Source organism: Asparagus officinalis, chromosome 1 (assembly GCF_001876935.1).
Source record: "Asparagus officinalis chromosome 1, Aspof.V1, whole genome shotgun sequence".
NCBI lineage: Eukaryota > Viridiplantae > Streptophyta > Magnoliopsida > Asparagales > Asparagaceae > Asparagus > Asparagus officinalis.
In genome coordinates, this window is record NC_033794.1 from 24,072,507 (window position 1) to 24,085,151 (window position 12,645).

Sequence of the window (12,645 nt, forward strand, 5' to 3'; positions counted from 1 at the left end):
ATGGTCAGATACCAGAGCAGTGAGACAATGACCAGGATCACGAGCAGGAGGCTCCTAAGCAGAGCATCACCAGCAGCAAGAGATTACAGAGCCATAACTTAGGAGATCAGCTAGAGAGCATAGATCATCCACGAGATATCCTCTTTCATAGTACATTTGCTGACAGAAGAGGGGGAGCTAGAGAGCATTCAGGAGGCACAGACTCATACAGACAAGGAAAGATGGTTCTAGGCTATGAAGGAAGAGATGAAATCTCTTGAGAAGAACAATACTTTTGAGTTGGTGGAGTGTCGAAGGACAAAAAAACTTTAAATAACAAGTGGGTGTTCAAGTTAAAGATGGATGGCTACAAAGAGATTCAGAAATATAAAGCCAGTTAGTGGTGAAAGGCTTTGGTCAGAAAAAGGGTATTGATTTTGATGAGATTTTCTCACCAGTTGTGAAGATGGCGTCCATTAGAGTTATCTTGGGGTTAGCAGCTAGTTTAGATCTCGAGATTGAGTAGCTTAATATGAAGACTACATTCGTTCATGGTGATTTGGAGGAGAAGATATACATGGAGTAGCCGGAGGGTTTTGAAGTGAAGGGAAAAGAACTCATGGTTTGCAGGTTGAAGTAGGGTCTCTATGGTTTGAAGCAGATACCCAGGCAGTGGTACAAGAAAGTTGATTATCTCATGTTGAGTCATAGCTATCAGAGGACAGTTACAGATTCATGTGTATATTTTAGGAGATTTTTAGATTCTAGCTTCATTATTCTTTGGCTTTATGTGGACGATATGTTGATTGTTGGTCAGAACAGTCAGATGATCAGTGCACTGAAGGAGTTATTTAAATCCTTTGACATGAAAAATTTGGGCTCAGCATAGTGGATTCTTAGTATGGATATTACCCGTGACATGAAAGCGAGGAAGTTGTGGTTATCACAAGAGAAATACTTTGAACGGTTGCTTGATAGATTCAACATAAAAGATGTCAAGTCAGTTAGTACTCCTCTTGCAGGTTATTTGAAGCTCAGCAAGAAGTTTTGCCCTACTATAGATGAAGAAAAGAGTGAGATAAAGAATATTCCTTACTCTTCAGCTGTAGAGAGTTGGATGTATGTCACGGTTTGCACTCGGTCAGATATAGCTCATGTAGTTAGAGTTGTGAGCAGATTTCTTTTTACTCTAGAGAAAGTTCATTGCGGAGGTGTAAAGTAGATCTTAAAATATTTGAAAGGCAGTTCCAGATTGTGTTTGAGATTTGGAGTTCGAAGGCAGTATTACATGGTTTTGTAGATATAGGTATGGTAGGTGATCTCGATCATAGGAAGTCTACCTCAGGGTGATTGTTCACTTTTGCAGGGGGGCTGTATCTTGGCAGTCCAAGTTGTAGAAGTGTGTTGCTTTATCTTCAACAGAGGCAGAATACGTTGTAGTTACAAAAGGCGGCAATGAGAAGATTTGGTTGAGAAGATTTCTACAGGAGTTAGGCTTGCAGCAGGACAATTATTAAATTTTTATTGATAGTCAAAGTGCTCTTGATTTGAGCAAGAATTCCACATTCCACTCCAGGACAAAACTTATTGATGTGAGATATCTTTGACTTAGAGAAGTTGTTGAGAAAGAGGAGCTGAAGCTATAAAAGATTCATACAGATAAATATCCAACAAAGTTTTTAACAAATACCATTTCTAGAGAGAAGACCGAGTTGTGTTAGCGATTGACCAACATGAACTCCGGTGAGGAGTTACAGATTGACATACCCTCTCGTTGGGCTGGAGGAAGAGATTATTGTGGGTCTAGTCCAATTGGGGCCCACAATGACTAGGTCAAATTTCTTGAATTCTATTAAGAAAATGATTCATATGGACCTATTCATAATTTGAATAGGAAGGGATGACTTAGAGATACATTTTCATTATTAAGGGAATTGGCCACATGACATCCATCACCCTATAATTTGTTTTTCGTATGAACAGTAACCCGAGAGTTACTGTAGAGGGACTACACTGATTTCGAGAGGCCTTCGCCTTCCACGACCTAACCAGGGTCTTATCATTTTCAGTGGCCATGACGAAAGTGAGAGAGAAGGAGAAAGAGAGTGGGGAGGGGGGGGGGGGGAGAGAGAGAGAGAGAGAGAGAGAGAGAAGTTGAGATTCCGGATAGCTCGGTTGTACGATTGTAGTGATTCAAAAGTCGTTGTCTTTAGAACGACGATGTCGTTGAGGGCACGGTGTTGATTTCTCCGCGTGCATTAGAGATTTATGGTGAGATGGGTTTTAGGGTTTTTGTGCCCTAGAGGTAACGTTAGATTTTTCTCTTGTGATTTGATTCTCAAGTTAGGGTGTAACTTTGAGGGATTGTACTCTCAATTGATAGTGAAATATTGCTCTCTTGATTGTCCCGTAGACATAGGCACGATTTTCCGAATCATATTAAATATTGGTGTTTGCTTGCGTGTAATATTTTCATTGGTGTCGTTATTTGTTTTAGTGTTTAATTCCGTATATTAATCTCCATAAAATTTCTAACAAGTCATTGATATATAATACTTGCACTGTAGACCACATCATTAAAATTTCGCGCTAGATGCCTTTGCGGCCTCATTCCAACTCCTAAGACTCGTTATCCTGTTGAATCCCTACCCAAAATTCGGAGTTGCGCTAGCTCTCCTGCTTGTTGAGTTTGAGCTTGAGGATGTCATAGTGAGATTCCCCCAATTCCTCTAATTTCAATTTGCAATCGGAAAAGAGAGAACTTTTGCCCTAATTTTTCAAAAAAAGAAGAGAAAAGAAGAAGCATGTGCAACTCACATGCGTTCAACTTAATTCATGCCATGTCAGTTACCCCCGCCACATCAGCTAGCACATGAGGCTCACGTCAGCTTCTGCTGATAGTTTTTGGCTGGCGATTAAGATTTGTGTCTCAGTAGTAAGAGAGGTTTACAAAATATATACAAAAAATATTGCATAAATAATAAAATATACCAAAGTAGTAATAAAGAGGTCTACAAAATATATCGATTTGATAATTTCGCCAAAGAAAATGTTAGCACATCGCAACGAATATTTGGGAAGCTTAACCCTTTTCTCCGTCGCTCCCCAATAATCTTTCCCTTCCTCATATTGTTTGTACCTCTGTAAAGGGGAATCGAATCGAGAGGCAGGAGAAGATTCTGATGGAGGCGTACAAGCTTTGGGTTCGGAAGAACAAAGAATTCGTTCACTCCATCGAATCTCTTGCCAACGTGAGCTATTAAACCCTAATTCTACTCTAAATTCTTTAGTCCTTGATGCCCATTTTCTTTAATTTCATTTTGGTCCTCTCAATTTGAGAACAGGGCATCACTTGGCTTCTCCCCGAACGCTTCTCCAATTCTGAGATAGCACCTGAAGCAGGTTCTTTCTATTAATTTTGGGTAAAACTCATATAATATTGTTCATTGATGAAACATGAAATAAAAATGAAATCTATTGCATTTGTTTGGATTGTGGGTACTCAAGATTTTGATTGCTTTCTACAGTATACGCATTGTTGGGCATAGTGAGTGCTTTGAATCAGCATATTATTGATACCACCCCGTCCCGGTCTCGGCCTCAGGGTCAGGGACAGTTATCATTTCCATGGCCTCTATGTGTTTCTGCACTTAAAGATTTGGAGACAGTTGTTGAAGTGGCTGCTCTGCACTTTTATGGCGAAGATGGCAAGTGGAATTTCATTGTAGTTACAGAGGCCATGAAGTAAGATCAATGTCCTATCAACTGTTGCTTTGATTGAAATCAGTTTTAGATGTTAGCCTGAATGAATTTGTTGATTTTCAGGGCAATGGTTAGGTTAGCTTTGTTTCGGGATAGTGGGTACAAAATGCTTTTGCAAGGAGGTGAGGTTGAGAATGTTGAGAAGAAGAGACCTAATGTGCAGGGGCTTCATCATGCTCAAGGTTATAATGGTTTTATGCCTCATAATCTCGAAGGGAGAGCTATGTCAGCGCTGAGTAGATTTGGGGAGAATGCTAAAATGGCCTTAGATCCAATGTGGATGAACCGGTTCCATAGGAATCCCGAGACCAACGGTAATAAGCATGTAATGATTAGTGGATGGTTATTTTGGTAATTAACTTAGAAGAATTTATCATCTTCATGACATTTGATGCAATACGCCTTTGATTATGTAGGTATGTTGATCAAGAAGCCCACACTTTCGATAATATGGTCGCAGAGGGGACTCTATGGCCGGTTGTTTTTGATGGGGGAGGTGCTTTGTATTGTGAGACCACTCCTCTATGTTCTTCTAATTAAAAAGTTCGGAACTAGATCATGGACACCTTGGTTACTTTCATTGGCTGTGGATCTTACTGGAATGAGCATTCTTTCACATGCTACGAATCCTAGTCATGTGGGAGAAGATGGGTTTTATAAGGTTTCCAGTGCTGAGAAAGACGAGGTTAGTGTATGTAATACTTTTATTTAAGAGTTTGCTGCCATGATTTTAAACTTTGAACAATATTGGTCAGATAGGTAAGTGCACATTTAAGGAAAACTTGATTTATCAAAAGTTCGCTGATAGGTATGTGCAATATAAGGAATTGATTTATCAAAAGTTCTAACTATGTAAAAGAATAATGCCAGCCTAAGGAATTTAAATAATGACATAGACCCTTTTTAAGACATAGCTAGATCATTTTTAAACAACATATTCATGCGAAATGTAAATTGGGTTTTTAATGATAAAGATCAGAACTTACAGAGATGGAACAATGGATAATGATAAGAGAAATTGTATAAATGATTAACATGCCATCAAGAAAAATCTTAGAATTGAAATGTCTAATAGAAAAATTTTGAATTAGAGAGATAGGATCTTTGCTTATTGTTTAATTTATTCTAAATTTATTTGACAAAAAGCATGGTTCTTATTTATGTTTATATATACAGAGTTTTCATTAAATAATCCTTTAAAGCTTAGCACTTTTGGAGGCTTCAAGTTATGCACACATTGAACGTCTTCCACATGTTCACCATCAAAATTCACATGCCCTAAAATGTAGGATGAGTACATATATTATTAGTGGCCACTGCAGGAAAGAAGAAGAAGCACATTGAGAGGATGAGTTTAACGTCAGCTGTCAGTTGCAAGTATCACCCTAAAGGCACTACCCCTCTCAAAGAATAGGGAACAAATGATATTCAAATATGGAGTGGATCCTTAAACTTACTCCACCAAGCAGATGTTTATTAATTGTGGGGTTTGATATCTGCAGTAGTTCCAAGAATCTATTTTTAATTACTCTTTGGTTGAACTAAAGTAATCTGCCACTGGCAGGTTATATATATTCTGAAGAACTTAAGAAATAAGTAGAATCTGATATGAAAACAATTTTTTTTTTTGGGTATGATTCGGTTTTTTTGATAGGGAGCACCTCCGTATCCAAACGAAATATGTTAGACTTCTGATAAGGAGAGAAATTCTACTTGCACAAATTTGTTTTTCCCCCCCTTCAATCTTCTTATAGGGATAAAGTTTCACCCACCAAACAAATTTAGTATTTTAAAAAGTTGACAAGAAGAGGACTTTCCTATAATAAGAACTCCAGTCTTGAATTTGTATTCCAGTTTAGCAACATGGAATGTCTAGTTCGGAATTTTGGCTTTTTATTGGGTCCAGATTAGTGACTGTGCTTTAATTTTTAATTTGATGTTCAGTTTGGCAATCAATATTTAATTTGATTTCCACTGTAATGTCGTGAATGCCAATGTTTAATTTCATTTCCAATTTAGTGACAGAGGTTGATATTTAAGTTGATTTCCAATTTAGCAACATGGAAGCTGATATTTAATTTGGATTCCACTTTAATGACACGAGGGTCTACATCTTACCCTGTTTTCAGTTTAACGATGTAATTGTTAAGTTTTTGTTTGACGTCCAGTGTAACCATGTAGAGGTCAATATTTAATTCGACATCCATTTAGCAACATAGAGGTCGATATTTAACTTCCTATTTAACAATGTACATGTTGATATTTGATCTGATTTCCATTTTAGTGACATGTTGATATTTATTTGTTCTTCTAGTTTAACGATGAGGGGTCGATATTTAAATTATTTCCTTCTAGGTTAAGGACCACTGTTCGATTTTTTTTTTTACTTGATTCCGGTTTAGCGATGTTGATGTTGATTTTCAGTATAACTTTGTGGGGTCGATATTTAATCTGTTTCATGTTTAAAGCATTAAAATTTGGTAATTCTGATATTACAGAATATTTAAAAATTCGAAAAGACAAACATTCTGTCAATGAGTCTAATATGGAGTTATGATCATTCGCAAGAGAAGGTAGTAGGTTGTATATTTTGATTTTGTTGGCAGGCAGCGCGGGTCCTGGAGGACAGGGTTTCACCAGCGACGGGTATAGGTTAACGGGAATAGCGTGGCAGTGAGGGGGATGTTTGTGGGAGGAATTTTTGTTTAATTCAGCCCTTCTCTGTTAAAATTATAACAGTTTGAGAGGAGAGGAGCATCTTAACCCAATATGAGGGAATATGAGGGTAAATTCTCCAAATAGTCAGATTCGGAGGGCAATTCTACAGATAGAATATATTTTGGGATATGCAAGTGAAAATAATTAATACATATCAAAATATGCACAATATATTTGTGCACATCTATGTTTAAAGTATATCCAGTTGTACATGATGGAAAAAATTGATTAAAATCATGTCCAGCTAATGTCATCTTATTTAATATATCGAAGAACTAAACTTAAAACTATTGTTGGTATCCGATTAAAGGGTGATATCTGATCTAAACCCAGCTTAATTTTCATGAAATCTCAACAGTCTTAATTATTTAATTAATACTGTATTTTTATCTCTACTCGTTAGAGGGAAAATATGGTATTTATACCCATTTGCTGGTATCCACTTTTAGGTACTAGGTTTCAGTTGATGATGAGAGTAATTGGAGTTCATTTGATGTTCAAGTACATGGTTTTGCAAAAGAAATCGAGATGTAGGAACAGGTGATGACGCAGCTATGTTGGGTGGTGAAACCATAGGCATCCTGTTACAGGCAGTGGTTTTAACAAGTATTTGGTATAATCCGAATAGTATCCACAATTCATTTGTATGTTAATTTGTTAATTTTATAATAAATAGTAAGCTTTTCACATAGGCAGTCAAACAGAACATAAAGTAAGAATACTAGAACACGTAGGCTTTACCTTGGCAGACGCATATTTTGTCGATGTTGCAGCATGGCATTCTAGTCGTCGTCTTTGTTTTATCTAAAACTATAATAACCATCTGGTCAATATTTTATTCATGCTAATAGTTTACATCTTATGCTTGAATTAGTTAAAACGCCGTAAGCTGCTATGGGCACTTTACGTCATGAGAGATCCATTCTTTACCAAGTATACCAAGTACGCATAATTCCACTTTACGGTTCAAGACTTATTTGATCGACTTTGCTAATCAAATTTAATGACTGCTTGGCGTTTTTAAACATCTCCTGTTTCAGGCATCGTCTTGAGAAAACTGATACATATCTCAGTCGTGTCCCAGTTATTGGCTTCCTTACCGGTAATTCTGATTCCAGACTACGTGCTTTAACTTGCCCCTTTCTGCTTTTCAAGTTTGAAGGCTAACCCGACTTGATTTGTTGGTTCAGGCAAGCTAGTAGAGCTAGTGATTGGAGCTCAAACACGATATACTTACACATCAGGTTCCTAAGTGCCATACAATCTCTAGGACTTTGTTCGTCGGGCTTGGTTGGTTAAATTTTGTCAATTATACCTTAAACTTTAGTTGCAATACATGTCACACTATACGCATGTATCTCGTCCTGCAATAATCTTTACACGGTTTTTTCGAATGAGCAATGTATGTCAGCCAGAAGCACATCTAAGATGTAATTCCGATCAAGTACGTGCAACAAGTGCTTTGACGCTTTCAAGAAAAATTGATCGAACAAGATTATGTCAGTCTGCTCTCCAGGTCAACATCCTTCATGACGATTGAAAACAGAAGATGGTATTTATTCTTTGTTTATACCTTTATGTCGCACAAAGCATTAACTCCATGGTGAATAACCTCTAAGATCACTTGCTGAGTTAAAAGCAGAGTCTTTGTGTAGTTTGGTTGACAACTTGCTTCAGAAGTTTGAAACGTTAGGTGTGCATCTTTGATACTCATGCATGATTGGGTAGCGTTGAGTTCACCTTCGTTAGGGTTGCGGTGATTTTGGGTGAGTCATAAATAGGTGGGCACATTTATATCCATTTGCCCTTTCACTTCTCACCCACCCATTTATTAAATCGGTGCTCCATGGGTGACCTAATAATTAAAAAAAAATACCCTCATAGTTTAAAATTGCCGGCAACCACCTGTAAATTTATAATTTACAAAACATACCAAATCATAGTTTAAAAAATTGCAAATAACGCCCCTAAAGTTCAAAATTACAAAAAAACCTCAAAAATTCCTAAACTTGCAAATGAAAAATGAAATCTAAAAATTTCCAACAGTCACCAATAAATTTAAAATTTGCAAAGAACACCCTCAAGGTTTTAGAATTATAAAAACCACCCAAAATTTTAAAACCTACAAATCGGTCCCTTATAAATTTATAATTTACAGAAAACACTCTCAAAGTTTAAAAATGCAAAAAGCACCCTCAAGAGTTCAAAATTATATAAAACACTCAGAATTTTCTAAATTTACAAATGACACGTGAAAGTTGATAATCTATAGCAGCCCCTTGTAAATTTGGAATTTCTAAAAAATACACTCAAAGTTTCAAAATTTGCTAAAAACGGCCTTAAAATTTCAAAAATTGCATAAAACACCAAAAAAATTCCAAAACATGTACATAAACACACTACAAATTTGGAAGTTACAAGCATCTTTTACGATCGTGTTCCATAAATTTGCTTTTCATAATTTTTAAACTTTCACGATGTTTTTTGCAATTTTTAAACTTACAGGAGATTTGTGGCAATTTTTAATTTAATGTGTTATTTGTAGGTTTTGAAATTTCAAGGCTGTTTTACTAAATTTTAAACCTTGAAGTTGTTTTCGTATTTTCTAAAACATCGAGGGTGTTTTTGCAAATTTTAAATTTATAGGGGGATGTTAGAAATTTTTAGACTTCATGTATCATTTGTAAATTCAGAATATTCTGAGAGTTTTATATTATGTTGAACTCTTGAGGGTGTTTTTTTGTAATTTTTTAAATTTTAAGGGTGTTTTTTGAAAATTATAAATTTACAGGGGGTTGTTGGTAATTTTTAGATTTCATGTCATTCGTAGGTTTTGAAATTTCAGGGTGGTTTTTGTTATTCTACACTATTGAGAGTGTTTTTCTCCCTCTTTTAACCTTTGAGGGTGTTATTTGCAAACTTTAAATTTATATGGGCCTACTGTAAATTTCATGATTTCTTGTGTCATTTGTGAGGTTAGAAAGTCTTGAGAGTTTTTTTGTAAGTTTTAACTCTTGAGGGTGTTTTTATAATATTTTAAATTGTAAGGGTGTTTTTTGTAAATCTCAAAATTTTAAGGGGTTGCTGGTAATTTCTTGATTTTATGCGCGTTGGTCGTTAGCTGTGTTTTCTATAATTTAAAACTTTTAAAAATATTTTTGTAATTATTGAAACTTAAATGGTGTTTTTTAAAGAATACTCATCTAAATGGACAAATGGGCGAGTAAGAGCTCGCCCATTTATGATCCATTTATCTTTAATAGAGACAATGTCCGCATATTTATGACACATTTAACTAAACAGGTGTGTTTTGAATGGGTCATTTAGTGGGTGGGTATGAATGACAAAATGTGTTTGGGTCAATTTTGCCATCCCTAATTGCTCCTTGCTATCGAAGAGTTCTTGCTCCTTAATGAAACGAAACGGCTCTGTAAGTATGAGAACCTGGGCGACCTACTGGCGTAGCTCATAATGTTAGGAATCTGTGAGTAGGGCTGAGCATATTCGGTTCGGTTCGGTTTTATGTCCAATCCGCATCAAATTCGAATTTTTCGGATGCTCAAAACTCTCATCCGGATCCACATTTTCCCCCTTCATCCGAATATTCGGCCCAACCGAAATTCGGTTCGGTTCGGTTTCGGTTTTGAATTTGCAAAAAGTTCTATCCAAAGACTTCTGTTGTGAATTTGCAAGCTGGGTATTGTCCTCATGATGAGGTTCCTAAGCTCGCCAACAAAGCTTTATTAGACTGGTTAGCATCTTTAGAATAAAGTTTTGAGTTGATATAATTACGTAGAGAACTGATGTTTTAAAGATGTTGTTCATATAATACAGCATGCTTATCTCTTGTAAGTATCATGTACATAACACATTTTGTGATTGATTTGAATCTTATGTAATTCTCAAGATCTTTTCTGTGAAATTTTTTAACTAAAGTTTAAGTTTATTTAATTACACGGGGGAGTGATGTTTTGTATGATATTGTTCATATAATGTAGCATATGCATTTTTTGTAAGTGCATCATGTGCATAACAAATTTTCTGGATTGATTTGAATCTTTACTTAGTTCTCAAAGATATTTTTCTGTGATATTGCTGTACTCATTGCTTGAAACTGCTCCTTGCGCCGTTTGAATCTATTGGATGATAACAGGAAAAGTTTTAAGGTATAAGTTTAGTCTCTAAACCGCCCAACAAAATTCGGGTCGGTTTTTTTGGGCGGTTCAGGGGTTCAAACCGGATCCAAACCGATTTAATTCGGTTCGGGCGGTTTAGAGACTTCTTCTCATCCATTTAATTCGGTTCGGTTAACCGGTCCGTTTTTTCGGGCGGTTTTTTCGGTTGAACCGGTTTTTTTCGGTTTTTGCCCACCCCTATCTGTGAGCTTTCTGATGCGTTTTGAGTAGCACTTGAAATAGGATTGCATGCTGTGTAAAGACGATAATACCAGGGGTAGCTTTGAAATTTATAATATCAACAGTTACACGTAGCAAACATTCGACGATGAATTAAGGTCGCTTCCTTATCTATGAGCAATTTCTCCAAATCGTTCGGTCCCGGTCTTATTTTGGGGGGAAATCCTTGCTAGGTAAATTTTTCCAGAGGCTACAAAGTCCTACAACCTTCTGCTCCTCGTATCTGAGCCAGGAAACGCGCGCGCCATGTTCACCCCCCTGGCCGATACCCGTCCTTCAACCAGTAGAAGCACATTTTTCGCAAATAAACTTCGTCGTCGTCGCAGAAATCCCGACGCAACAGCGCCAAGTGTCAACGTTGCCGGACCACCCCAAGCTCCCAACATGACATCCACCACTCGGCAAGCTCCGTCCGCCTTCCCACTCTCTATAACCCCTTCACGACCCCGTGAAACACGAGAAATGCGGCACCGAACCCCTCGCCCACCATCCCTCCCACAGGTACCCGTTAGCTCTCCTCGACCAGCCCCCTCCCAACCTTCACCACCCGTACGCGTTCGGGTACCTATCGCCCTCGACATTATCGTCAACACCTTGCAGCGCGTCGAGGGCCTCTCTCTCTCTGTCTATACCGGGACGAGCGTGGTCGTATGCCCGGCGTCCGGCGGTTCGCACCCCTTGGCCTTATTCTCCACTAACTGTATCCCCAGCCCCTCCCGAGGGTAGAGTAGTGATCCCCGTCGTCTACACTGGAGGGCGGTGCCGGTAGTGGCCCCAGTGGGCCTGTCGACCAGCGTCTCGGCGTCCGGGGCGAGGTTGGGGGGTCTCGGAGATGGAGTTGAAGAGGGAGCAGGCATGGCTACGGAGCGGGCGAAGGCGGAGATGAGGATGTTGAAGGAGCGGAGGGAGGGGAGGTGGTAAGAGCGGAGGAGGGATGAGGGCGGAGGGAGGGAGGAGGGGTGGGAGGAGAGGGCAGGGGAGGCGGCTTGAAGTGGGTGGGGAGGAGAAGGGGACGGAGGAGGGGCGCGGCCGGAGGAGGAGAGGAGGAGGTCGGCGGGCGGGGAAGGGAGGAGAGGCTGAGAGGGGAGAGGGAGGATGAGGAGCGGGGAGGGGAGGGAGGGGGGGGGAGGAGGGAAGAGGAGAGTGGTGCAGGTTTTGGGGAGCGGCGAGTTTTTAGGACGGGGTTTGAGGTGGGCGAGGAGAGGAGGAGCGAGGAGGAGGCGCAGGGGGAGGAGGAGAGAAGAAGACCAAGGGAAAGCTGGATAGATTTCCTTGGCGAGGAGGGTCGGGATTGGGAGAATGAGCTTGCGGAACGCGGGATGCCGCGAGAGGGAGGGGAACGACGGCAAGCGAGATCCCGCCATGGCCGCCGCCGCCTGCTGCTGCCTGCTTGCTTGGACCGTTTACCGCCCTGCTTGTTTTCAGTTTGTTTGTGGTCCACAGGGGGGAGGGGGGATCGGAGGAGCGGAGCAAACGGATCTCTAAATCTTCAAAGGTTTCAAACTTTAGACCCTTTTTTTTTGCTATTGGGTCCCGGAATTCCTGTAAGCTGTTCCCAGATGGGAGAGATTTTCGAATTAAACCCAATCCCACAAATTTAATCCCACAAATCGACCGTATCCTCTGCAGGCGGGCAATATGGGTTAAGGCCAAATTAGTCGGGGTTGCCAACCATGACCAAAATGTCGGGATTGAGGACCCCGACCATCTAACAGAGAGTTCGCGAGGACTCAACCAATTCGCAAAGTGGCTACGGAAGGAAATAGTCAGG

At 39.3% G+C, this 12,645-nt stretch overlaps 2 protein-coding genes across 2 annotated transcripts; one reads left to right on the forward strand and one right to left on the reverse strand.

Annotated features, from left to right (window-relative positions):
* Positions 2,998 to 8,142, forward strand: LOC109821459 (peroxisome biogenesis protein 16). The gene is made up of 8 exons (XM_020387648.1): positions 2,998 to 3,230; positions 3,324 to 3,381; positions 3,507 to 3,723; positions 3,805 to 4,055; positions 4,158 to 4,426; positions 7,334 to 7,401; positions 7,500 to 7,561; positions 7,650 to 8,142. The coding sequence occupies exons 1-8, from the start codon at positions 3,162 to 3,164 to the stop codon at positions 7,709 to 7,711; spliced, it is 1,056 nt and encodes a 351-aa protein (XP_020243237.1). The 5' UTR covers positions 2,998 to 3,161; the 3' UTR covers positions 7,712 to 8,142.
* LOC109832121 (proline-rich receptor-like protein kinase PERK2) lies at positions 11,501 to 12,238 on the reverse strand. Its single transcript, XM_020399562.1, has one exon. The coding sequence runs from the start codon at positions 12,236 to 12,238 to the stop codon at positions 11,501 to 11,503; it is 738 nt and encodes a 245-aa protein (XP_020255151.1).